The sequence below is a fragment of the Vicugna pacos genome, unplaced genomic scaffold (genome assembly GCF_048564905.1).
Source record: "Vicugna pacos unplaced genomic scaffold, VicPac4 scaffold_20, whole genome shotgun sequence".
NCBI lineage: Eukaryota > Metazoa > Chordata > Mammalia > Artiodactyla > Camelidae > Vicugna > Vicugna pacos.
This window is the reverse complement of record NW_027328741.1, coordinates 16,283,492-16,310,352: the sequence shown is the minus strand read 5'-3', so window position 1 is coordinate 16,310,352 and position 26,861 is coordinate 16,283,492. Positions and strand designations below refer to the sequence as shown.

Sequence of the window (26,861 nt, the reverse complement as noted above, 5' to 3'; positions counted from 1 at the left end):
CATAATTAACTAAATTTAATCTTTGATATAGAGACTTCCAGAATGCTATCATTAAAAATATACTCATTATTTTAATTATAAATTTTGCACAGAAATTTTAAAATGTTTTACATATCCAAGAAGTCATTAACTCTGTTTTCCTTTTCTTCTTTTTCCCCACTACTTATACCTGATAGGGATCAGTCTTGAAGGGATCATCAAGAGGACATGACTACTGGAATGTGTTTCGCTTGCCTTCCCTGCAGAAGTCCCACCAAGTACTCAGCCTTGCGACAGTAATGTGCTTGTTGCCGAGACCATCGGACAGTATTTTAAGGCTTCTATATAAACTTTTAAGATTCTGGTAGGGTTGCAGGGAGACTCTTGTGGCTGCTCAAGACAAGTCTCATAATTAAGTTATCTTGCTGATAAAACCTGCTGCCCACTAAGCTGCAGGGCTCTGCTTCTTTCTATGGTCTCCTTCCCGTCTGTGTTGGACCAGTTCATGGATCATCAAGCAGACTGGGCTGAAGTACATCCTCCAGAAATTCTCTCTGTGAAGATGTCTGGGTGTAAATTTTTTTTCATCCTTTTTATTTCTAGAAGTATATTTGGTTATTACTCTCACAACTGCTAATTTGTCCAGATGCATAGTTTTAAGCTTAGAGTGATTTATCTTCCTTTCATCATGCTGAAAATGTCTCTCCTTACACAGATTCATTATCATGGTGGCCCAGTTTTTTTTTTATTTCAATTTGAAATTATATAGGCAGAGGTATCTTTTCACCAATTGTTACATCAATGTTTTGAACTATTTTAATATACATGCTGTTTACTAAAATAAAATTGTATAACATGAGAGTTGTGGATTAAGTTTTATTTGGGGCAAAATGAGGACTATAATCTAGGAGACAGCACCTCAGATGGCTCTGAGGACCTTTTCTGAAGAGGCGGGGGAAATTCAATATTATATATGTAATTTTAGTGAAGGGGATTACGTGCAATCAAACACACATTGAGTTCTTTTGCCAGTTATGAGGAGCAGACGTCACCATTAATGAATTTTGTGCTCTTCTAGATATAAGGAGATGCAAGAATTGGGGCTTATAAAATCTTCTCCTGAAAACATCTATCTGAAGCTCTATTTTGTCAGTTTCCCCACAGCACAAAGTGCTCCATTCCTGATCTCCACTGTGAACTTTTAGGGAGTGATGGAGGTCAGCGGCTACAGTGGCTTGTGATTGGTTATAGTACCAAGCAGAGATAGCTGGCAAATGTTATAAACGATTATTCCCCTTAACATTTTTATTTGAATCATTTTTTGCTTACTTTTTTCTCCATTATAATTTTATATTATACTTAAAATATAAAGACTTATGATTGATAAAAATTCACTGTTAAATCTTTTATTTGTAAATATTAGAAAAGAAAGTTATTTTTGCTATCTCAACTTTTTTATAATTTTCTTTTAATTGTATCTGTGTTATTAACCATATAATAATCAATAATGCAAATTGATATAAAGTAACATGCATTTACAAAATCAAACAAGTTAGACGGAAGTATCATTTTAAGAATTACTTTTATTTATTGGCATTTATTTTGAAATATTTTCAAAATAGACGTGATCCTTATTTTGTCTACCTGTAGATTCAATACCCTTTAACATAGCATTTATATAATCATATCGTACTTCTTAAATTTTAAAAAATGTATCCTTTTCTTAGTATTTATATTTATTTTTTAGGATAAATATATAGTTACCATTCCTTCTGATTCTTTGAATGTCTTGGTATTACTTTGGCTTAACTACAAACATAACAACATTAGTGGTAACACAATTATAGAATTATAATATTTTTTCTTAAAGCTTTATAGCTATTTCCATAATATTTGGTGGCTAGTCAGTCTTTAATAGAAGAAGACAAGGCTATTCTTTGTTTTCTCTATAGAAGTAATTTTGTTTTTTGTTTTTTTTCTGGTCCACTTTTAAATTTAACATTTTGAAATAGATATAGATATATATCTATTTTGCATTATAATTAAGCTTTAAACATGGTATATTCTTTTACTTATCTTGATATGCCTATTTCCCTGCCCTGGGAACAAATCTGGATATCCAACAGTTTGGCACATTTTCTTGGTTGTTCTCTGATTGCTTAGAGTCAGGTCATACCCATGCTTTAGCTACTGCACTGGATGACTGAATTTCTAATGCTATTTCCGTCTTTTGAGCTGCAGTTTCATTAAATTTATGTATTATTTATTGTAGAAGCAAATAAAAGCTTATATTTGTAGGTAAATGGCATAAGTTTTAGTGGAATGTGGAGGTCACAATACAAATGTTTAGTTGATATAGATCTTTACTCTAAATAATGATGAAATTTTTTGATGTTAAGTTGCCTTCCTGCTTTCCTTCCCTCTTCTTTTCTTTCTTTTTGATTGGTATTTTTGGCTCTAAAATTTATTTTTTTGGCAAAATCTTATTTGAATTGATACAGAGATGAAGGATACATACACACACATAAATGTCTATATAAGCTCTGCTAAATAATCATAAAATCTGTTTCTCGAATCAATTCAAAATATTTTAAGAATGCTGCTTTCCTTGAATTAAACTTAATTCTTCTCACTTATTTATTAAGCAGCATTCCTTTGTCATGCACTGACTACAGCCTTGTTCTTCCACTAAGTAATTGTGTTTTATAAATTTGCAAGCAACCAGAGTGATTTCAGAATTTGTTAAAGATTTACAAAAAAGTGACATGATCTTAACCGCATGCTGCTATTGCCAATATGCCCGTTAGAGTGATGATTTTACTAAAAGCAATGTCTAACTCCTTCACATTCCTACAATAATGGCCTTATTATTATACTACAAAAGATGACATCTTCAAATAAAAATGTCTAACTCTATAACAATATTCCATGAATTCACTTATTACACAATATTAACAAACTACTTAAAGAATGAATCAAAACCATATAAGATATTATTTCACATGTATTGGAAAAAATAATATGATGAAGTAAATTAAATCTAATAGTGTTAAAATATTCAAAGCCTTTCTAATGATAAAAACTTTAAATATAAAATATTCTACTTCAAAAATGCTTTCAGAGATGTTATAAATGGTGAGAGGATTATATATCATATATAGTTTTCTGTTTATGAATTTGATTATAGCAATGGAACAGTGTAGTATTAAATTTAAAAAAATGCATATCATTTGAAGATATAAATTAACCTCAAATTTGGGTTGTAAATAATTTTATATTTAGCTTTCAGTTTTCTTTATGCGTTTTTATATAATTTCAGGAAAATAATTATCATATACAAATGTACAGATCTGAGTTTTTATCTAATATGTCTCAATCTCAAGAGTTCTAAAACCCCTCCATTTCCTTCTTTCCTTCCTTCCTCTTTCCTTCCTTGGTATAAAAGTTAATTGTTGGCAATATTTTATCAGAACTTATAATGTGAATGAAGGATGAAAGATATATACATATATACACACACACATATAGTGATGATCCAACTTGGAATAAATATTTCCATATTTCTATGAAAAAATATGAATGAATTTAACTATAGTATGTAATTCCTTAACATTTTTCATAATATACAGTATATGTACTTACAACTTCATACAGTGAACTTAATTGTTGAATATCAACCTTCATGCATGGAAGAGTTTTTATGTTATTATAAAGTATACTTTAATAATTGTGATAAAGGAGAATTACATGGTGTTAAGGAATTATGTTAATGTAATGGGCTTTATGAATTCACAAATTAGCTGAGCAATGAGAGTGATTGGAATTAGATAGGCAAATCCCTTGAGGGGAGTAGGGGATTGATCTGTAAAAGATTATTTCTAAGAGTGAGAATAGCATGTGCATGCCCCTGTAGCATGAGGGAACATAGTTAAGTACGAGGATTGTCAGAAGTATATCTATGATAATGATCCTGAAGGTGAACAAGGAGTGATTTGAGGCTACTAACAAGGGTAAGGCCAAATATGTAACAGTCAACATATTATAGCAGGCTGTCCGGCGAGCCGGCCCTCCGCCCGCGCCGCGGGGTGGGCAAGCGCCCCGCAGGGGTCTGGGGCTCCCAGCCCACTGCCCGGCCTCCCTGCCACATGCTATGCGTCATCCGGGGACGCCCCTCGCCAAGAGAGACCCTCAATCACAAGTCACCCGCCCTCCCCACCCTCCTCGCCGTGCCTTGCAACCCCGCCCCCGAACCGCCCTCCCGATCCCCGTGCAGTACCCCCCGTCCATCGCCGGGAAGAACGGCAGTAACTCCAGCAGCCGTGGCGGCTCTTTGAGCCCAAGGGGCGAGCGAGGCAGCCATTGGCGGAGGCCGCTGCCTCTGGCTGTCAATCCCGCGGCCCGGCCCCGCCCCACCGGCGGAGCGTGGCAGGACGCAGGGCCGCGGGGACTGTCGGGACGGTTCCAAGATGGCCGCGCGCTTGGGGTCCGCAACTGCTGGCGGCCCCGAGCCCCGTTCACTGCCACCGCTGATGACCAGAGACGCCGGTCGGATCGGCGACCCCGGGGGCTGTCCCCGCGTGGCGGGAGGCCGCCATGGCGACCCTGGAAAAGATGGTGAAGGCCTTCGAGTCCCTCAAGTCCTTCCAGCAGCCGCCGCCGCCGCCTCAGCCCCCTAAGCCGGCATCGCAGCCGCCGCCGCTTCAGCTCCTTCAGCCGATACCGGCGCCGATGCCGCCTCAGCAGGCACGGCAGCCGACGCCGTCTCAGCCCCTTCAGCCGGCATCGCAGCCGCCGCCGCCTCGGCCCCCTCAGCCGGAACAGCCGCCTCAGCCGGTAACGCCGCCGATGCCGCCTCAGCCCCTTCATCCGGCACCGCAGCCTCTACCGGCACCGCCGCCCGCCCAGCCCCCTCAGCTGGCACCGCAGCCGCCGCCGCTTCAGCCGGTACCGCCGCCGATGCCGCCTCAGCCCCCTCAGCCGGCACTGCAGCCGCCGCCGCCTCGGCCCCCTCAGCCGGAACAGCCGCCTCAGCAGGTAATGCCGCCGATGCCGCCTCAGCCCCTTCAGCCGGCACTGCAGCCTCTACCGCCACCGCCGACCGCCCAGCTCCCTCAGCTGGCACCGCAGCCGCCGCTGCTTCAGCCGGTACCGCCGCCGCCGCCACCTCGGCCCCTTCAGCCGGCACCGCAGCCGCCGCCGCCTCGGCCCCTTCAGCCGGCATCGCAGCCTCTACCGCCACCGCCGCCCGCCCAGCCCCCTCAGCCGGCACCGCAGCCGCCGAACCTTCAGCCCCCTCACCCGGCACCGCAGCCGCCACCGCTTCAGCCGGTACCGGCGCCGATGACGCCTCAGCAGGCACGGCCGCCGACGCCGTCTCAGCCCCTTCAGCCGGCATCGCAGCCTCAACCGCCATCGCCGCCCTCCCAGCCCACTCAGCCGGCACCGCAACCGCCGCCGCTTCAGCCCCTTCAGCCAGCACCGCAGCCTCTACCGCCACCGCCGCCCGCCCAGCCCCCTCAGCTGGCACCGCAGCCGCCGCTGCTTCAGCCGGTACCGCCGCCGCCGCCGCCTCGGCCCCTTCAGCCGGCACCGCAGCCGCCGCCGCCTCGGCCCCTTCAGCCGGCATCGCAGACTCTACCGCCACCGCCGCCCGCCCAGCCCCCTCAGCCGGCACCGCAGCCGCCACCGCTTCAGCCGGTACCGGCGCCGATGCCGCCTCAGCAGGCACGGCCGCCGACGCCGTCTCAGCCCCTTCAGCCGGCATCGCAGACTCTACCGCCACCGCCGCCCGCCCAGCCCCCTCAGCCGGCACCGCAGCCGCCACCGCTTCAGCCGGTACCGGCGCCGATGCCGCCTCAGCAGGCACGGCCGCCGACGCCGCCTCAGCCCCTTCAGCCGGCACCGCAGCCGCCGCCGCCTCGGCCCCCTCAGCCGGAACAGACGCCTCAGTCGGTAACGCCGCCGATGCCGCCTCAGCCCCTTCAGCCGGCATCGCAGACTCAACCGCCATCGCCGCCCTCCCAGCCCCCTCAGCCGGCACCGCAGCCGCCGCCGCCTCGGCCCCCTCAGCCGGTACCGCCGCCGATGCCGCCTCAGCCCCTTCAGCCGGCACCGCAGCCGCCGCCGCCTCGGCCCCTTCAGCCAGCACCGCAGCCTCTACCGGCACCGCCGCCCGCCCAGCCCCCTCAGCTGGCACCGCAGCCGCCGCCGCTTCAGCCGGGACCGCCGCCGATGCCGCCTCAGCCCCCTCAGCCGGCACTGCAGCCGCCGCCGCCTCGGCCCCCTCAGCCGGAACAGCCGCCTCAGCAGGTAACGCCGCCGATGCCGCCTCAGCCCCTTCAGCCGGCACCGCAGCCGCCGCCGCCTCGGCCCCTTCAGCCGGCACCGCAGACTCTACCGCCACCGCCGCCCGCCCAGCCCCCTCAGCCGGCACCGCAGCCGCCGCCGCCTCGGACCCCTCAGCCTGCACCGCAGCCGCCGAACCTCCAGCCCCCTCACCCGGCACCGCAGCCGCCACCGCTTCAGCCGGTACCGGCGCCGATGCCGCCTCAGCAGGCACGGCCGCCGACGCCGTCTCAGCCCCTTCAGCCGGCATCGCAGCCTCAACCGCCACCGCCGCCCTCCCAGCCCCCTCAGCCGGCACCGCAACCGCCGCCGCTTCAGCCCCTTAATCCGGCACTGCAGCTGCCGCCGCCTCAGCCCCTTCAGCCGGCACCGCAGCCTCTACCGCCACCGCCGCCCGCCCAGCCCCCTCAGCCGGCACCGCAGCCGCCGCCGCCTCGGCCCCTTCAGCCGGCACCGCAGCCTCTACCGGCACCGCCGCCCGCCCAGCCCCCTCAGCTGGCACCGCAGCCGCCGCCGCTTCAGCCGGGACCGCCGCCGATGCCGCCTCAGCCCCTTCAGCCGGCATCGCAGACTCAACCGCCATCGCCGCCCTCCCAGCCCCCTCAGCCGGCACCGCAGCCGCCGCCGCCTCGGCCCCCTCAGCCGGAACAGCCGCCTCAGCAGGTAACGCCGCCGATGTCGCCTCAGCCCCCTCAGCCGGCACTGCAGCCGCCGCCGCCTCGGCCCCCTCAGCCGGAACAGCCGCCTCAGCAGGTAACGCCGCCGATGCCGCCTCAGCCCCTTCAGCCTGCACCGCAGCCTCTACCGCCACCGCCGCCCGCCCACCCCCCTCAGCCGTCACCGCAGCCGCCGACCCCCCAGCCCCCTCAGCCGGCACCGCAGCCGCCGCCGCCGCCGCCTCGGCCCCCTTAGCCGGTACCTCCACTGCTGCCGCCTCAGCCCCTTCAGCCGGCACCGCCGCCTCAACCGCCACCGCCGCCCGCCCAGCTGTGGGTCAGGAGCCGCTGCACAGACGGTGAGTCCCTGCGGGCCCCTCCCCAGCCCTGCGCGGGTCTCCGTCCCTCCCTCGGCCTCCCACGAAGGCCCCGAAGCAGTCCGGGCCCCACGCCTCTGCTTTCCCGGCTGCGAAACTCGGGAAGGAACAGGGCTGTGTTGTGATCGGGGGCCGCGCGTCCTGTTCGGCTTCCTCTGAGCCACTCCCCACCCCTCTCCTCCTCTGGGCCAGGTGTAACATTTTGTCTTCCCTTTTCAACTGACGGCTTAAAACAGTGTTTCAGATAACTGTCAAAACACTGTACATGCAAAATACTAGGTTAACTTAAGGGAAGGAGTAGGAGAGAAGGGGGAAAGGAGCGAAGTTCACCGGTCACTTCTGCGGGGGAGGGTTAAGTGGTCACAGTGGTGAACGCGTAACTGCTACATGGCCCAGTGCGCTTACCATCATAGTCGTTACTGTTACTAACCCCAGACAGTTCTGGTATTAAGGAGGCATGACCACAGAACATGTGCTCATTGAGCTTAATTTTACACAAACAGTAAGTTTTCCACGGAATCAAGACAGGCAGTAAACGCCAGCTGCAGAGGACAGCTTGTGCAGGGCTGGAAAAGAGCATGGCATGATCAGAACTTTAGTTTGACTGGCTTGAAATGTAGAGGGAAAGGGAAACTTCACACTGATGAATCAGAGAGGAGATAGCTGTTTTTTATTAAACTAAAATGGTTGAATGAGCCTTGTTGATTAATGATTTGCCTTAGCAATTTGAATTTGGATTCTGCAAGTATTTTATAAGTTCTGTAAGAAGCTTGTTTTAAAATTTCAGAACTCTTAAGGTATTAGAAGTTCAGTTTTATTTTATAAGAATTTTTAAAAAGTGTTTATTTAACTCAATTAGAACAGAGTTCCTTTAACATAGGAGACTTTATTATCTCATGTATTAATACCCTCTAGAGGTACACAATGAAAAATGTGATTTATAAACAGATACATACAGACACAAGGAAAACAGAGCATGTAGCTTCAGTAACAGTTTAAGAGAAAAGTCAGAAACAGAAATCTTCCCTGGTCAAAATACCAAAAAAAGCACCTGGGGCTTATATCCCTTAATTGATTTGAGCTCTAAATGGACAAATACACATTTTTTTTAAAAAAAAAATTGCTAAGAACAAGATTCTTTTTCATGTTGAGTAATAATTTTGGAGTTTAAATAAATACCAACAATAGAGCTATGAGGGAGGAAAAATATAAAATACTGATTTTTTTATTTGATTTCACCGTAAGGTGCATTCTTAAATACATAGGAGACAACTGTCATGATTTGCACAACTCGCTTGCAAATAGTTCAACAGTATTAACAATGATTGAATTTAGGTGGTGGGCATATGGGAATTTATCATCTTATTAAACAGTTTTCTGTACTTCTGAGACTTATAATAAAACATTGGAAGGAACCTGTTAGACATAATGCTCTATGTGAAGTAATTTGTTCCCTTTGTGAAATTCTAGGAAGGTTAAAATGCATGTTCATAACTTCAAGAAAGTCACAAGCATTTATGATGTAATCAGAACTACCTGAGGATCTGTGAAACTTGGTGAGTTGGTGAATTTTTTAAAATGTCTTAAAACATTTTGTTTTTACAAAGATTACAGGAGTAAGAGAAGGTAAATCTTAATCAACTCTTAATATTTTTTTCCTGGTTGATGTGATATAATTATATGTGGGGAAAAAAAGGTAAATTCTAAAAGGAGACAGTACCTTGATGGTTTTCTATGGAGGAAACTCAAGCAGGAGGAAGTTTAATTTAAAAACATAAATTACTGCACTTTATAATACATTCTAAGTTGTCATTCTTTTGAATGCCTTCCTTTCCAGACAGATGTGTTATTCTGGGAGATCATCAGGACTTCTGGGTATTTGGAGGTATTGACCTAACCAGTGGAACTGCTGATTTATAAGAAGTTGTCCAGAATTTTGGAAAACTGATTAGTAGAGGTAAATAATGTTTCCATGGCAAGTGATGACAGAAAGTGACTTCAGTGAATTTTCCTTTGTTTTTAGGCAGATGTACCTTACCATGTATGTTAACAATGATTTCAAGCTGGAGACTGAGAAGAACTGCCATTTTTGCCAGCTGGGATGCAGAAAAATTTGGACTTCTGGGTTCCACAAATGGGCTGAGGTAACTAAGACAGTAAACATATCTTCTTGGTCAACATGTATCTCAGGGTAATCACAGATGTGTTCCATTACCTGATACTGTTTTAAATTGGATAAAAACAAGAAAATTTAAGAAATAGAGTTTGTTTTTGCTTTTACATCAGTTTGGCAAAACAGAACAACCTCTTAATTACTAAGCACAAACCAATTTTTTCATTATTTTTAAAATATTTTAGTTTCTATTTATATTGGTTTTGTGATAAGTAAGTAAAATCTGTAAGCTCAGAAAATAGTCAAACCTAGGAAACTACTTCTGACAAGTGAATTAGCCTATTGAAAATCTGATTTAGATCCTTGGCATTAATTTTCAAGTTTTTACAGTTTCCTTGGATTTCTTCTATCCAGGAAAACAACATGCTCTTTTTAGATAACTATACTCTGATTATAGTCTCTCCTTTATGGATTCAACACTAAATTGTAACCATAGGTATATTTTACCATTTACAAAAGTGCCTGGTTGGGAAGTGTAATACAATGATTTTGTAAATTGAATTACTCTAAAATTTCAAGGATTTATTTTTAATTCAATTATGATTAATTTTCATTTGTCACTGGCTCTTAATGCTTTATTTTAAAGTGTCTCTCATAGACCCCCTTCTTTCATCTTCTTCCCTTATGCTCTCTGTCCAGTAACTCTAAGTTCTTACATGTTCAAGGTAGGCTTGTGTATTTTTTTAAAGGCAGGCGCACCAAAAAGCACTTTCCTGTGACTATCCTCTGTTTTGTTCATTTATGAGTCCAAATTTTATAGAATTGATTTAAAGAATGTCATATCTTTCTTATTATTGTGAATGGTTTTTAAAATGCTTTCCTTCTGACTCATTTCTGCATACTTTAAAATAATAATATGAATCAAATAAGTATGGGAATAAAATCACATTTACTTGTATCACATTTGATTCCATTTATATGGCAAAGTCTTATTATGTTGTTGTTATGAACATGCATTTCATAATACACTTATTTAGATGAATCAGAGCTTATTCATTAAGGTCATTTACTTTTAGAAATATGTAATTTCTTGTGAACACATGTATATAGAAATACATGTGTCTTTTTATAATTTAAGCAGCTTAAAATACAGATAAAATAAATCCAAGATACAAGATAATATGCCTTGCATTAATTTAAATTCATGTGAGTTAAAAGACAATTTGAATATTGTTTCCCATTTTCTACTAGCTTCTTGATCATATTCAGCAGCACATTTACCTTTACATATAATTAAGGAATCTTTTTTATTTCTACTGTAGCTCTGTCATAATGGAAACTCTGCCACAGAATCAGCTGTCATCTATCCCATGTGGTCAAGTGCAGAGGTGAGAATTCTCATTTGTGGGATGACCACTCACAGCTTTAAATGTTTTTACTGTAACTGCTTTTATAAGGTAGCAAGCTAGAGAGAGAGAGAGAAACAGAGAGAAGAAAAGAGTTCTCTCTGCATATTCCCATGTTGTGTGATGGCATTAGTCTTCTTCTGCTGTATTTTTCTAGAATGTGTGTGCGTGTGTGCATGTATGTGTGAGAAATGTCTTGTCTTTGTCCTAATAGCCACTCTTCTCTCCCTCGAGTTTTTTTCTCTATCCTCCCCTCCTGTATTTTTCTTTTTCATCAATATCTTCTCTTTCAAAAAATTCTTGATAAATCAAATTTCCAACTTCCTCACTTTTTTTTTTTTTTACATTTTTATTGATTCATAATCATTTTACAGTGTTGTGTCAAATTCCAGTGTTCAGTACAACCTCACTTTTAATATGGTAAAGTTACTTGGATCCCCAACATCAAGGGATCTCATACTTTAATGTCTGTAAGGATTTCCAGAGACACCTTTTAAAAATACAGTTTTCCAGGCCTTACTTTGAGCAGTCCTCTTCCAGTAGATCCAGGGTGAGGCTGAGCATCTCCGAGCCTTCCCCCTTCATATTATGGTGCAGGGGATCAGGGGCAGTTTTCCTCTGGGTCTCCCTGCTGTTGCTATGAACAGCGGCTACAGCATCACTAATATTTTTCTTTCTTGTTTTAATTGCATTAATATTATCAACCAGTTAATAGCATTTTCTTAAAATTATGGTCAAAAGCATAGGTGTTTGATTTATAATGGTATCTGCAAACCACTCTTTTACTGAATTAATTTGTTTTGCTTGTATTTCCAAAATTGTAAATGCTGTGAGTTAAGTGACTGCTTTGCTTCAACTACAGGAGAATGTGAAAACACTCCAGGAGAGAGAGGTTGCATATATCAATGCAGACTCATACACAGAAGGTAAATTTTATTTCAGATTGTCATTAAATAGTATACCAGTATTTAAGTCTATCAACTCCAACTCATAAACTAGGATTATCCTCTTTCTATGAGATGCCTCAATAATACCTCCATTTCTCCATTTTACCAGAGAGAACATTATTATGATTCAAATGAATCAATATGATTCATAACTAAGCTATTGATCCTAATTTCTTTAGTATATTTACCATTTGCCTATCTTGGATTACTACTTAAAACTTTAGTACTTTTGACATTCTTCCTGTGGAGCTATTTTTAAAAGTTGGGCTAAAATATTTCATACAGAAATAGTTCCTGTATGTATTGGAACAACTCTGAAATAAGCACCCACTACAAACTTCCTTTTGACCCTGACATGTGGCATGTGCATCTGTAGGCTTTCATCGTATTATGGTTATTTCTAGGTAAGTGTCACAGGACACATGTTAGTTACTGACATGCTCTAGTCTAAAGTCTTCATATTGAATTGAATAAATGAATAAAAACATGAACATTATGGCCTTACCACTTCCTTTGCCAAAGACCCCTAGGTACTGCTGCCGTAATGAGCAATGACCCTTACTTTTACTGCAGGAGCTGCAGCCTTAGCAGCAGAGTCCACCTCTGCAGTCTCCTATCCTGAGTGTGTGCTGCAGCCTCTCTGGCTCCTGAAGAGTTATTTCCACCTTGTGTTTTAGTTTTAGCCAGACTGTCTGCCTGTCTATTTATCTCCCTACCTATCTGTCTATTCTAAAATTTTATTTATTTCTTTTTACTGAAGTACATTTGATTTGTAATATTAGTTTCACGTGTACAGCAAAGTTACTCAGTTATATACATATACATATACATATGCATACATATACATATACATATACATTGTTTTTAGATTCTTTTCCATTATAGGTTATTATAAGATACTGAATATAATTCCCTGTACTATACAGTAGGTCCTTGTTGGTTATCTGTTTCATATATAATAGTGTATATCTGTTAATCCTGAACTCCTAACATATCTCTTCCCTTCCCCCTTTCCCCTTGGGTAACCATAGTTTCATTTCTATGTCATGAGTCTATTTCTGGTTTGTAAATAAGTTCATTTGTATCTTTTTTTGTTTGTTTACATTCCACATATAAGTGATAGAATGTGATATTTACCTTTCTCTGTCTGACATACTTCACTGAATATAATAATCTGTAAGGTCCACCCTATTTTTAATTCTCCAGGAATGATGCCTTGAATTTGAAATCTGTTATATATTGTTTATAATTAGAAAATAAAGTTAGAATTAAATACAGGTTTGTAGTCCATTTGGAGGTATTAAAATTCTCTCAGATTTATTTTGCAGGCAATTATACTCTCAGAGTTGACTGTACACCCCTTCTTTTCCAGTTGGTATATAAACTGACAGAAGAGGTATGTAAATAGATCTGTTGTAATGATTTCTGATGAGTAGATAAATCAATAACTTTTGTTTTCTAAATTACTAATATTTAAACTGGTGACAGACATAGCTGATTTGTATAAACAAGAAATCAGAACGAGCTTTAATACACTACTTATGTGACATAACTATGAGAACAGTAGTGCTAGTCTCTGTTCTAATAATAGTTCCTAATAATTGTATACATTTGTTAAAATGTGCAGGGTCTATTGTTTCATGGGGCAGAGTCTCTTTGATATAACAGAAAGAATACTGAGCTGGGTTGGGGAAGCCTTGGCTGTGAAAATTGCCTTGGCTATTCATTCATTCATTCATTTATTCATTCAGGAAGTATTTATTGTGTGGTTACTATGTATCAGGTCCTATGAAAGGAACTCTAGCAGCAAAAGTGATAAAAGGACAAGGTTACTGAATCCAAATACTTTGTAATCTAGAGAGGCCACAGACCTGTAAATGAGGACTCATACTTCACTTGAATATTGGATACTATATACAGTGGAGGACAGTTGCAGAAGAGAGAAGTTAAAATCCTAGGGTAGCTGGTAGGTTGGAAAGCATTAGAAGGTGTTTAGAGAAGGATTAGTGGTTAGGCTGTAAAATGGAAGGATGTGAAAGCGGGGAGAATGTTTCTCCTCAGAGGACACAGGACCTAATAAAGATGTGGATGTGTGAAAGAACATTTCCTGACCTCTGGGTAATGCAATATAACCTCAATGTAAGGTGTTGGTGAAAAAGCTGGTAAGAAACAGGGCCTGAGACATAGGCCTAAATGTTCATAAATCTGGTGATGGTGAAATTAAAGAATCTTTAACAAGGTTGTACATTATCATTTTTATTCATTAGAAAAATTACTCTGTATCAGTGCAGTGAATACGTTAAGCTGTAGTAAGTCTAAAAGCAAAATGGAAATAATTCCACATACTTATTTAGTACACAGGAATTTATAAATACTAGTTATTGATGTAAAAACTACTCTGAAAATGCTACTGCACTCTGAATCTCTAAAAATTATGTGATCTACTCATTGAGTATATGTGTGCTTCATTTAAATAACCCCCATTATAGAATTTAACTGTAGAAATGTTTCTTTCAAGTAGGTATCACTTAGATGACAGTGGGAAGTAGATGTCACATCTCTGTGGTCCTGTTTCCCAATCGCCCTTCATCTTGCCCTGTCCTTTTCACTGTTAGTGTCTTTAACATATCATCCTACCAAGTGAGCATCCTCCCATGCCCATCACAACGCCCACCATACTGGGAAGCTTAGGTCCTTGATCCTTTTATTGAAATGTCCCATAAAAACATCTAAAAGCACGCTGAAAAGACAGCCCTTGTTGGGGAATCCTTCTCATGAGATACATTTACTCTCTGTCCTACAGAGGAGGCTCCTGCCTTTATAGGAGGGGTAGTAAGAATTTTAGGGCCAAGAAGGAGAAGCTTAGGTCTATCCCCTTTGTACATTTATTTAATAAGTATTAAATGTGTAAGTGGTTACCATAGTGACAGGATAAATCAAACATAGTTTCTGCTATTAGTGTGTTACCTGTGTAGCCAGGAGAGACTATGATCAAGAATTTTCAAATCCAAGATAGAGATTAAAATCACCAAAGGGTATACAGATAAAAGTGTGGGAAGCAAAAAATAAGTATCTTAGTTTATTATTTTACATGTTGGAATTAAACAGCCTGCTTAATGGGAAATTGCAAACTTTTTTCCCATTCTAAAGCCTCTTTTACATTAATTTGAATTTAATTTTCATGCCACTTTAGATACAATATATTTGACTTTCAGAGTTTTTGTTTTAGGTAGTTTTTTAACAGTTTAACTGGGAAATTAAAATGTGTATTTAGAAGTTACATTATCAGGATGAACTAATTAATTGTCCAGAAGAGAAGAGTGAGATTTTATAATCTTGTTTGATTTGATTGTCAGTGGAAGAATCAGACATCATTCATCTGGAGAAATGCTATTGGTTGCTGAGGGCTCAATCCCAAACTGGATGATTTGATTTAGAGACATTTGGCCCATTGGCTTCACCACCAATTCGTCCATCTCTGAGTGAAGGTGGGAATCCTTCTATTTTCTACAAATGTTCTTTGCTAAACACCTGAGCCTTGTTCCACCTTTGGAGCCTTGTGTAAGTCGGTTTACCTTTCTGCACTTGAATATTCTCATATATAAAATCAGTTTGACCAAGACAATCATTATGAAAGTGTGCTCCAGTGTGGTGCCTCAGCATCTGGTGCAGGGTCAGGGTGGTGGACACTGAATAGGCAAAGCTCTAGCTTCCACACATGACCCCACCTCTTCCTCAGCTGAGGAGTGTCTATTGTATTTCTTTTATATAGAAGAAGGTTCCACTGCTGTATACTTCCCCCACCCTTAAAAAATTAAGAAACCACTAGACCATCTCTAAGGTCCCCACTTAGCTCTAAACTTTTCACTACTATATATATTTTAAATGAGGTTTACAAGGAGCAGTTGTGGGTGATAATCACAAAAACTGTATTTGAAATCTGAAAGCTTGGGTTCTTCTTCTGATTCAGACCTTTTTAAAAAAAATTTCTTACTTTTAGCAAGTCATTTAACTACTTCTTAGCTTCAATTTTCTGCTCTTTGAGGGCACAGAATTAGATTCTTGAAATAGACAGTCTGTATTCTTCAGGTTTCTAGTGTGTTTTAGAAATATTTATTTGTTAGGGGAGCTAGAACAGACAGGGTTTCCACTTCAGCAGTGCAGTTATGTTTTTAACTTTTTATAATTAGAGATTGAGAAATCATTTCATTTGAAAATAAAATGATTCCATTTATTTTTTAGGAAAAGTTTAAAAACCAAAGGATTAGATTATAAATTGCCCTTTATTTCTGAAATTTAATATATTTAGTTATACAGATTAAGTGGTACAATGAAGACTGCAGTACAGAATTTCTGTCTCTTATAATATAGTGTGTTAGTTTTCTTTGCTTCATGAAGGAGCTGTATGAATCTCATTAATAACAACACAGTATATCTTTGATAGAGTTCAACTTTTCTTCTTCTTTTTTCCTTTTTCTTCTTAGTCTTTCCAAATTAGGATAATTGTGGTCTCTGACATTTTTCCAGTTAAATTTTTAAAATACATTTTTATTTTTTACATTCTACAATCACTTTTGACTTTTGGAATTAATATAAGATAGAGACAGGTATGCAGACAAAACCAAACACTAAATGATAGTATTTTCTTCTAGGAAGTTAAATGTTGGTTATAATTATGCCAGGGGGTGGGGGAAAAACTTCCTAAGACAGTGGAAACTACTGATAACTTTTAAAAACTAAATCAGTTTATGCGAGTCATGCCTCCTTTCATAGGCATGTCATTATTAACAGAAAGTTTGTTGGCTGTGATTTATTCTGTCTGTGTTCCTATTTTACAGGTTTATTTAATGCTTTTGGTGAAAATCATGACAGCCACATAGATTTTAAGGAGATATCCTGTGGGCTATCAGCTTGTTGCAGAGGACCTCTGGCTGAAAGACAGAAATGTAAGTGTGTTAAACATCACAAAATTTGGAAGCTATACAGAGAAAAAAATTAGCATCCATTCATGTAAAAAATCATCTGATTAAGGCTTGAATTTTCATCCCTTTTGCAAATAGCAATCTCTTGCTAAGGTTTTACTGACGTCAGTGTAAAGGTTCAATCATCTATTCTTTTTTACTGTGGAGTAATTTAAGATCTTTGTTATTAATAATGGTTGATTTTCCAGATAAATGTACAATTCATGATAAATGAACTACATCAGTCATGATGTGTTTGAAAATGTTAAGCATATAGAAAATATTTTCTGGTAGTCTATATAGAAAATTTGTCTTGCTTAACTTGAATTTCAACTTATTTTCTATCACTGTGTATATTGATATTTTATTAGCAAAATTAAATTTATGATAAAACAAGTTTATTAAATACTAAATTTATCTTTTAAACCTATCTAAAATATTATGGCATAATTTATAAGCATATTACATTCCTAAATCTTAACCATATTTGTTTAGGAAAATGCAGCAGTTTACATTTAATTGGAACCTAATTCTTACATATTCACTAGGGTCATTATCTCTGCATCTTTCTAAAATACAGCTTCACAAATACTGCATATTTTGGGTATGATACTTAATAGTTCAATATTCTTTAGTAATGTTGTACTGTGATGCACTCAGTTAACTTAATAGCATAATTATTACATGGGTGTGTGAAGTAGATAATTATTTAATCTTAAAAATTTAGATTTCTTTTATCTTCCCTGATAGTATACCATTACTCTAACCTGGCTTTGTGATAGATTATTTGTTCACATTAAAGTTCTGGTATTAAAGAGGCTGAAGTCTTTGTTTCTCAATTGAGGTTGTTGTCTTAAATTTTTTTTTAATTTATTTTTTTGCCAGTGGACTAGTGGAAGTTAACCAAATAGACTAACTAGCAATTTTGCTGATATTGATGTTAATTAGCAAAGTGCTGATATTTTGGATTTTTAGCTTGTTGTATATAAACGTCATTGAAGAATTGAAATTGTTCTTAGGCAAAAATATTGGGTGCACATTAATTACATTGGAGAGGCAAAATCTTTATACAGTCATCTCTCATTATCTGCTGAGGATTGGTTCTGAGACCCCCTCAGATACCAAGTCCATGGATGCTCATGTCCTTATGTAAAATGGCATAGTATTTGCATATAATCTATGCACATCCTCTTGTATACTTTAAATCATCTCTAGATTACTTTTAGTACCTAATACAATGTAATTATTTGTAAATACAATGTAAATGATATGTGAATAGTTGTCAGTGCATAGCAAATTCAAGTTTTGCTTTTCAGAACTTTCTGGGAAAATTTATATATATATATATATATACATATACATATATACTTTTGATCTATTGTTTATACCTGTGAATGCAGAACCAATGGATACGGGGAGCTGACTGTACCAGCTTTTTGTTGATTCTTAATGTAGATGGAATATTTTCAGCATTGTAAGAATCAACTCTGAAGTGATCAGTTATAAATATTAGAAATTAATTTAAAAGCTTGAATTACCTTCTCAAAATCTGTGAGATATTGTATAGTAACTTGGCCCTTCTTTTTCAGTTTGCAAGAAATTTAACTTTAGATTTAGATGAAGGATAGAGTTCTCTAAGCTGGCTAATTATATAAGGAGAGAGACTTGTGAAGTGTACAGGAATTCCTACAAGTTCAAAGGACTTTAATGACACAATCTCCTCCAAATAAGAACTTAATCCAGAATGTAGTTGTTTGAGGAACTAAGTAATTTCACTAGGGCAGGTTGTAATAAAATGTATTATACTTCAGAATATAAAAGTAATTTTCCTCCATAAGAGTTTCTTTTCTTTAGTTTGCTTCAAGGTATTTGATGTTGATGGTGATGGAGTTCTCTGTAGGGTTGAACTGAGAGACACGTGGTTGCACAGAGGTCTGGAAGGACAACTGCACCGATGATACCCTGGTAAAGTCTGATTGTATACATCTTCTTGCATGTAAACTTCCAACAGGAACATAGAGTGAAGAATTTTTTAAAAGAGGTTGAGAAAAAGATTTCTTACTACTTCTAGGTTCTATATTATGCTACTCAAAATATTCATAGCCAAAGATGCAAAATTGGGAAGAGAATTTACCTTAGAAAATTTAATAAACTGAATGTATTATGTAAAAAAAAAAATGAAACCACTGGAAAATTGTCATAAATTTTTAAGGTAAACAAGCAATCTATTTCTGGAATTAAAAAAAAACAAAACTTGACCAAAAAAATATTTTATACTTCAGCTACTGTCTAATAAAAATGATACCTTCTCTTTCCTAACTACTGATTTGGGTTTCTGGTTTTAAAGGAATTACTTGTGGATCTATCCAACATTGTAGAGACACATAGAATGCACATGACACCACAAAGGTGAGTCTAGCAGAGACTAATTTATTCTTTTCTAAAAATACATTATATTCTGAATTGGTATACATACGTTACATATACATACTTGAATCTCTTCTGCATCATCCCTGCTAAATGCTTATTTGGACCTGTGGTTACAATAACTCCAAGTTGTCCCTAAGGAAAGCCCATTCGACCTTTAAACAACTCCATTAAGTGTTATTTACATAAAAACATTATATTTTATAAGCTAGGCATTTTGTAAAAATTAAGTAGAGACAGCCCTTGCCATCTGTAGTTTATAATCTTTACTTCTCCCAGTTTAATACATTATGGTAAGACAAAACTTATATTGAGCAAAAGAAGCCACAATAAAAGAACACATTGTACAATTTAATTTATATGAAGTTCTAGAACAGAGACAGAACTAATGTTAATAAGTGTTACAATAGTGATTTTGGAGATGGGTGAGTTAACTGAGAAGGAGCATAGGATATCTGGGATGATGGAAATTATTTTTCATCTCAATCTGGGTGGTGTATATAGTTTTTAAATTTTTTTTTCAATAATATTGGTGAGGGTCTGTCCTAAGGTCTTTAATAGCAGCCAGAATAAGTGTATAATAGCAGAAACAAGCATGTACTTTACAAAGAATAAAGCCTTGAATTTTTTTAGTTTCAAAACATTTATTAAAGATATTATAATAGGTTTGCCTTAATGTCTATGTATCCCTGTGAAACTGAAGATAATCCATATATGTGAGACACATATGAGTTAATTTGACCCTTTCTATTCAAATGTTGACATGTACCAAGTTGCAAATGGTAGGATGTAGACCATAGTGGCCTTACACAGGCTTAGAAAAATAAGTAACATTTTTTTCAATCACAAATCCAGAAGAAATCATCATAGTCTTATTAACTGACACTCAATAGAAATAAATAATAGAAATGAATTTTTCAGGGCTTGATCTTTGTTTGGCAATTCAGATAACCGTCTTCATTTACTTTTCTGCCCAAAACTAAGGTAGCCATTTCTATTTGGTATATATGAAAACAGAAACACAGGAAAGTTTCTATTAGGAAATACCTTATGTAGAGATACAATTTCCATCGCCTTTCTTCTGGGTGTTTGATAAGTATGGAGGTTATCATTGCTGTCTATTTTTATATAAGACCGAGTTTCTTCTTATGGCTGTACTTTTGAACATTAAAAAAAAAGATCATTTAGCTGCTCCATCTCCGTGTAACCATAATAATGAAATGGTAAAAATTTAGAATAGATTTTGGACCTTTCAACCAAACCTATTACCCATATTCACTGGTGACTAGACGGTGACAATATTACCCATTATTTTGTACCATTACATTGGTGTTAATATACTTCAATGGAAGTTGCATCATGAAAGCCATTAATTACCATCACAGTGCTTTAAAATCTTTTCTTGTAATAAATGGTAATATATATTGAATGAATACATGAATATCATTAATAGTAAATATTATTAAATATCTTTAAATAATAAATCATTAGATAATAAAAATATAATTAAGTAATAAACGCTAAGAACATTATTATTCATCTAGGATTGTTAAGGTGATTGTTCAAAACATGAAGTAAGAAGCATTTGGTTATATTTTTGCCTGCCAAGAAATATTGTCTACTGTATATAAATGTAATTTTTGGTACACTTTGACACCAAAAAAAAAAAATACTGCTTTACTCAACTTGTGAAAGTAATGTTACATTTTATTTTGAGGAAATGTTAATATAGATACTCATTTATTATATATATTTAGTTCTTTTAAATCTCTTAAGAAGTCTAATAATATTGCCAGATGTTTTAAAGATCTTAGAAAATTGTTAGGGTCAAAGGGCATAATCCAAAGAGTTTGGAAAAATGCTTTCAAAGTTAGTAAATAGTCCTTTTTCTCTACCCAGAAACTTTTGTGGGTTCTGTTAGTAAACTTCACCTTGAACCAGAAGATACTGTGAGTTATTTCCCAGGTCTTACTGGAGGAAGATTTTTGGTGATAAATTGCCCACGTTATGAGTGACTACTTCAGAGTTTGGTTACTTTTGAACTTATTCTTGCTGGCCTACTTTCGGATGAATACACAGCATCTACATTAAATCATTAGTTTTCTTTCAGACAAATGACCATTGCAAGTTTAGTAAAACAAGTTTAATTCAAATAATATAAGAAAATGAAGATTTAAGATATTCTTAAATATTGTTTCTCTTTCAGAATGGCCATCTTAACTCTAGAAGAATATCAGATCTGGAGTGTGAAAAATGTTCTTGCCAATGAGTTTTTGAATCTACTTTTCCAGGTATGTTTAAGGTAAATGACAGAGACCGAGGGCAGTGGTACCAGTAGTTCTACATCTTTTCCATTATGTAGTAGTTAGACAACTAGACTACAAAACCATATATTGCCAAAAGAACTGCATTAACCTGTACACCACCAGCAGATGGTAAGTTAGAGCGTGCGTGCTTCTTAGAGTCACAATGTGCCTGATAGGAAAGTAGAGTATAGCTGATAATGTTTATCTTAATAACTCATGATAGAGCAGATTGTAGACACATAGAAAAGCATTTAAAATGTAAAAGCCATTATAATTTGCTATTTTTCTTTACTTTTTTTTTAAGACCCTCCCTAACAAGTAAGGCAGTGTGGACAGAGACATAGATCATAAGTTGGCAGCTGTAAATTTTTCACAAAGTATACCATCTTTCCAGTTAGGAGGTTATTTTAGATGCAGAGCTGTTTCTTAATTTTCTTTCTTTCTTTCTTTTTTTCTTTTTTGTAATTTAATTCTTTAGAAGGTCCAATAAAGATTGAAGGAGAAAGGAGGAAAGAAAAGCTGTCAGGGGTGAACATGAAATCATAAAACTTGCCAGATTTTAAGTATTTTTCCAGTTAAAGTAGTTCTCTTTGCTCCAATTTAAAGAAACAACTTATAGTTTCCCATTTTTCATAATTCTTCAAAAATATATGTTGATTTAATAGTATTTTACAGGGGGGAGGGGTGTGAGTAGGGACAGACTGGAAGTTCAAGATTTGTAAATACTGACAGGTATATATAGAATAGATAAACAAGCTTATACTGTATAGCACAGGGAAATATATTCAAGAATTTGTAGTAGCTCATGGTGAAAAAATATGAAAACAAATATACGTATATTCATAAAGGACTGAAAAATTGTGCTGTACACCAGAAATTGACACAACATTGTAAATGGACTATAACTCAGTTAAAAAATAAAAGATATAACTGTTAGAACACTATAAAAAAAGTAGTATTTTAGATTTTTTTTTATTTTATTCTCCTTTTCTTATAAAAGCACCCCTATGAAGATCAATAAGGCTTGATATCTTCATATCTATCATGATCCTCCATTGTGAATACAGAGTAACCTGCCTGTGGCACAGCTATGTTAGAATAAATGAAAATTGAACTCTTCCTGACAGCTAATATCTAATGTATATTTAAAGCATATGAAATCTGATAAGCCTGTGATGCCCATTTAAATCAATCAGTTGCTCCACTGTCAATTATCTGCCAGGATCTAAGTTGATATGTCTTTATTAAATATAAATACATATAAAAATAATATAAACCTACTATAAACAGAAATGACTTGGTTAGTAATATGAAAATTGAGCAGCTATTTTTATCTCATTTAAAATGATGCCCTCAATTACTTTAAGTTATCATTAATTATATAGATATTTTGACCACTGAAGTTTGTGTCTGAGTCATGTTGCAGCTCTTACATAGCAAAGCATTTTGAACTTTTATATTGCCTTTCCTATTTTCTCATGCTTATCAGGGACTTGCATAGGCATTATTTTTTCTATGACTCTATAAACAGATGTATGCCTGAAATTTTCTTTTGTGTCTCAGTGTTTCTAGCATTATATTACTGACAGATTTTTTATTGGTTAGCAATCTAATTTTTTTCTTGGTATATATAGTCCTTTCAGTCCTTTCAAATATATATATATATATATATATATATATATATATATATATATATATATATATATATATGTAGTCAGTTTTCAATTTTGTGTCAATTTCTGGTGTGCAGCACAATGCTTCAGTCATACATGAACATACATATATTCATTTTCATACTCTTTTTCACCATAAGTTACTACAAAACTTTATTGGATATAGTTCCCTGTGCTATACAGTATGAACTTGTTTATAAATTGGGAGTTTGAGATTTCCAGGTACTAAATATTAACATTACATTTTATGATGCTCACTTTATCCCATATTCAGACATGCTTTTAAAACTTTATTTTCACTTAATATATAAGCAAGCAGGCTTACTCTAAATTGTTTTATTTTCTGTCTGTTTCTAAAATAGAATTAGCTAATAAATTCAGTGATAAAAGCTTGAATTATACTTTTATTTTATTTGCCAAGATCCCACTCCTGGCTGACCATTTTGGGTATTTAAGTATAAAGTAAGTAAATGTCAGTAGAATTAGGAAACCATTCCTGTGGTAATATTATTTTCAGTCCTTTCAAATAAACTCAGTGCCCAATATTTTGCAGAGGAAGCATTCTAAACATGACCAGGATCTTCTATCTTATACGTTTGTCAGAAAGTATCAAATGTTAAACAGTTTGATAAACAGAATAGTGCACCACACTGACCCCTACCTATATCCATGTTCTAATCCTGAAATCTGTGAATATGTTATTTTACATGGCAAAGGGTATTTTGCAGATGTATCAGGTTAAGGACTCTGAGACAGGGAGATTAGCCTGGATTATCTACATGGGCCTAGTCTAACAACAGGAGTCATTAAAAATTGAAAATCTTTCCCAGATGTGGTCAGAAAGATATGACTTTGGAAGAAGGATTAGAAAGCTGTAAAGCTGTTAGCTTTGAAGATAGAGGAAGGGTCATGGGTAAAGAAATGTGGGTGAACACTAGAAGCCGGAAAAGACAAGGAAATATATTCTTCCTTTGACTTACAGAAGGGCATACAGCCCTGCTGACATCTTGATTTTTAGCCAAGTGATACCTGTTCCTGACTTGACCTACAGAATCATAAAATAATAAGTTTGTGTTGCTTTAAGCTGCAAAATTTGTGATAATTTGTAACAGCAGTGATAAAAATAAGTATAGGGGAGGTAATCCAAATTTATGGATTGGAGGGTTCAACATTTTAAAGATGTCAGTTCCCCTTCAACTGATTCAAAGATTTATATGTGCACATCAAAATCCCCAAAACTTAATTGTTGTTACTGTTTCTTTGTAGAACTTGACAAGCTGATTCTAAATACATAGAGAAGCTTGAAGAGCCAACAATAGCCAAGCTGATATTAAAGAACAATGTTAAAGAACTTATTATAAAACAATATTAAGTCTATGTGATAACTTCCTAAAGTTAGACATATAGACCAATGGAACAGTATTGAATTAAACCCTGTACCATACATGAACAGTAATTTTAGATAGATTATAAATCTAATAAATTTGAAACAAAAAGCAAAGCATCTGGGGGAGGGTAAAGCTCAGGTGGAATGTGTGCTTAGCATGCATAAGGTCTTGGGTTCAACTCCCAGTACCTCCATTAAAATAAATAACCTAATCCCCCACCAAAATAAAGCATCTGGAAAATAGTGTAGGAGATATTTTAATGACTTTGAAGCGGCAAAGAGTTCTTAAACAGGACACAGCACTAAACATAAAAGAAGAGTTTTAAGTTGGACTTCAGTAAAATTAAGAATTATTTTTATCAAGAGATACCATTAAGAAAGTGAAAAGCCACATGGTGCGAAAATATATTTGCTATATCTATATCCACCAAAAGACTTGTATCTAGGGCATATAGAGAACAAAAACCAGTGGAGAAAAAGGCAAAACCTCAATATTAAAATGTGCAAAAAAATTGAACAGGTGCTTCACACACAAAAAGAAAAATCCAAATAAGCTATGAAAAGTGGCTGAGCTCTTTAGTAATAATAAAAATACGTACTACAACCACACTTGGAACACCATTAGACATCCACTAGAATAGTTAGTTGTTAAGTGATATGAAGCATTGGTGAGGGTAACATGCAATGGGGACTCTTACACATGGCCAGTGGGAATATAAATTCTTACAAATAATTTGAAAGTAGGCTTTTTGAATGAAAGTTATATATGTATATGTGTGTGTGTGTATATATGCACACACACACACATATACATACATACAAACACACACTCCCTGTGTACCCTTCAGAAGCTTCTACATCAGAGCACAAAAGGACATCCAGAAAATTCTCATAATCACTATTTGTTATAGCCCCAAATAGAAAATGACCCAAACACCTGTCAACAATAAATACATAACCATAAGTGGTGGCACATGCATACAAGTTGTATACTTTAAAGCAATAAAAATAAATATACTAGTTTACAGAAAACACTAGTGGATGAATCTTACATAATGTTGAGTGGAATGTACGGGACTAAAAATTTCAAAAGCAAAAAAACCAATCCATGGTGGCTGAATTTAGGATGGTGAATCCATCAAAGGGGTGCCATAGTATCTGGGAAGAAACCCAAAGTGGAACAGCAATGTTCTGTTTCTTGACTGGATGAAGGTTACATAGATGTGTTTACTTTGTGAAAAATCACTGAGCTGTATACTTAAGATATGTTCACATGTAAGCATGTATATTATATTTGCATTTTTAAAAAAAAATGTTTGCTTGCAAAAAAAGATATCCAAAGCCTAAGTATTTATCAGTAGGAGAATGGATAAAACAAATGATAGTATATTCAAACAATGGAATACAATTCAACAATAAAAAAGAATCAACTACCGATACAAGGATGAACCTCAAAAGGCTAATTTATACATTTCATTGTCAGGTAAATTTTAACTCAGAAGGTAAACAAAACTATAAGCAGGCATGTGCCCTAGGGGGAGGGGTGCTGAAGCCTTTGTCTCCTCAGACCTGTGCCATTACTGGCACATCTCGCAAGAAGAGAGACAGGGCTCAGCCACAGCTACCATCTCCTCCTGTGCATATTGCCAGGGCGGGGGCAGGGCTGAGACCTGAATCTGCACGTGGGGGCCCCACAACCTTTTAGGCAGGACTGAGACTTGTTTATAGCCTGAGGCAGAGAGGATTTTTCTACCCTGACACCTCAGAGAACTTGTGCCGCCAAGGGAAACAAGGAGCTCAGATTTGGCACAGAGCGTAGGCGGGGCTGTTCCGTGGTCTTCCCTGAGCCCACCTACAGACCGCCTACCCGAGGCAGAGCAGGCAGCTGCACAGAGCAGCGGAGCGACCAGCACCAGGAGAGGGCAGGTGGGCAGCCACCCACCTTCCTGGCAGGAACACAGCACCTGACCACAGTGCTGGGACAGGGTGTGATCTGCCCACCTGCTTCCCCCTAAGCACAGCATCTGACTGTGGCATCAGGAGGGGGAGTGACCTGCCCACCCACTGGATAAGAGTTCAGCTCCTGACCTAGTGTTAGGAGGGGGCACAATCTGCTGGCCAACAGCCACTGAGAGCAGCACAGATGAGGGTGCCAACAGAAGGCCTATGAAACAGCAAGCTGAGTTCATGAAGCAGGGCAAAGACACAAAGTCCTCTCGATAAAATCATTAAGGGCACACCATCTCCAGGATAAGTAGGTAACTGCTACTCCTTAAGCCACGGT

General features: G+C 38.7%; 1 protein-coding gene across 1 annotated transcript in view; it reads left to right on the top strand.

The window, feature by feature from the left end:
- The first annotated feature begins 7,240 nt into the window (after positions 1–7,240).
- The window catches only part of LOC140693820 (uncharacterized), a 49,467-nt gene continuing 29,846 nt past the window's right edge, over positions 7,241–26,861 (top strand). Inside the window, exons 1-12 of the mRNA XM_072957446.1 lie at positions 7,241–7,339; positions 8,828–8,913; positions 9,195–9,242; positions 9,381–9,501; positions 10,793–10,858; positions 11,739–11,802; positions 13,152–13,219; positions 15,180–15,311; positions 16,662–16,769; positions 18,639–18,749; positions 19,132–19,193; positions 21,418–21,502. Coding sequence (XP_072813547.1) covers positions 9,199–9,242; positions 9,381–9,501; positions 10,793–10,858; positions 11,739–11,802; positions 13,152–13,219; positions 15,180–15,227 — 411 coding nt within the window. The 5' untranslated portion in view covers positions 7,241–7,339; positions 8,828–8,913; positions 9,195–9,198 and the 3' untranslated portion in view covers positions 15,228–15,311; positions 16,662–16,769; positions 18,639–18,749; positions 19,132–19,193; positions 21,418–21,502. The remainder of the gene's footprint in view (positions 7,340–8,827; positions 8,914–9,194; positions 9,243–9,380; positions 9,502–10,792; positions 10,859–11,738; positions 11,803–13,151; positions 13,220–15,179; positions 15,312–16,661; positions 16,770–18,638; positions 18,750–19,131; positions 19,194–21,417; positions 21,503–26,861) is intronic.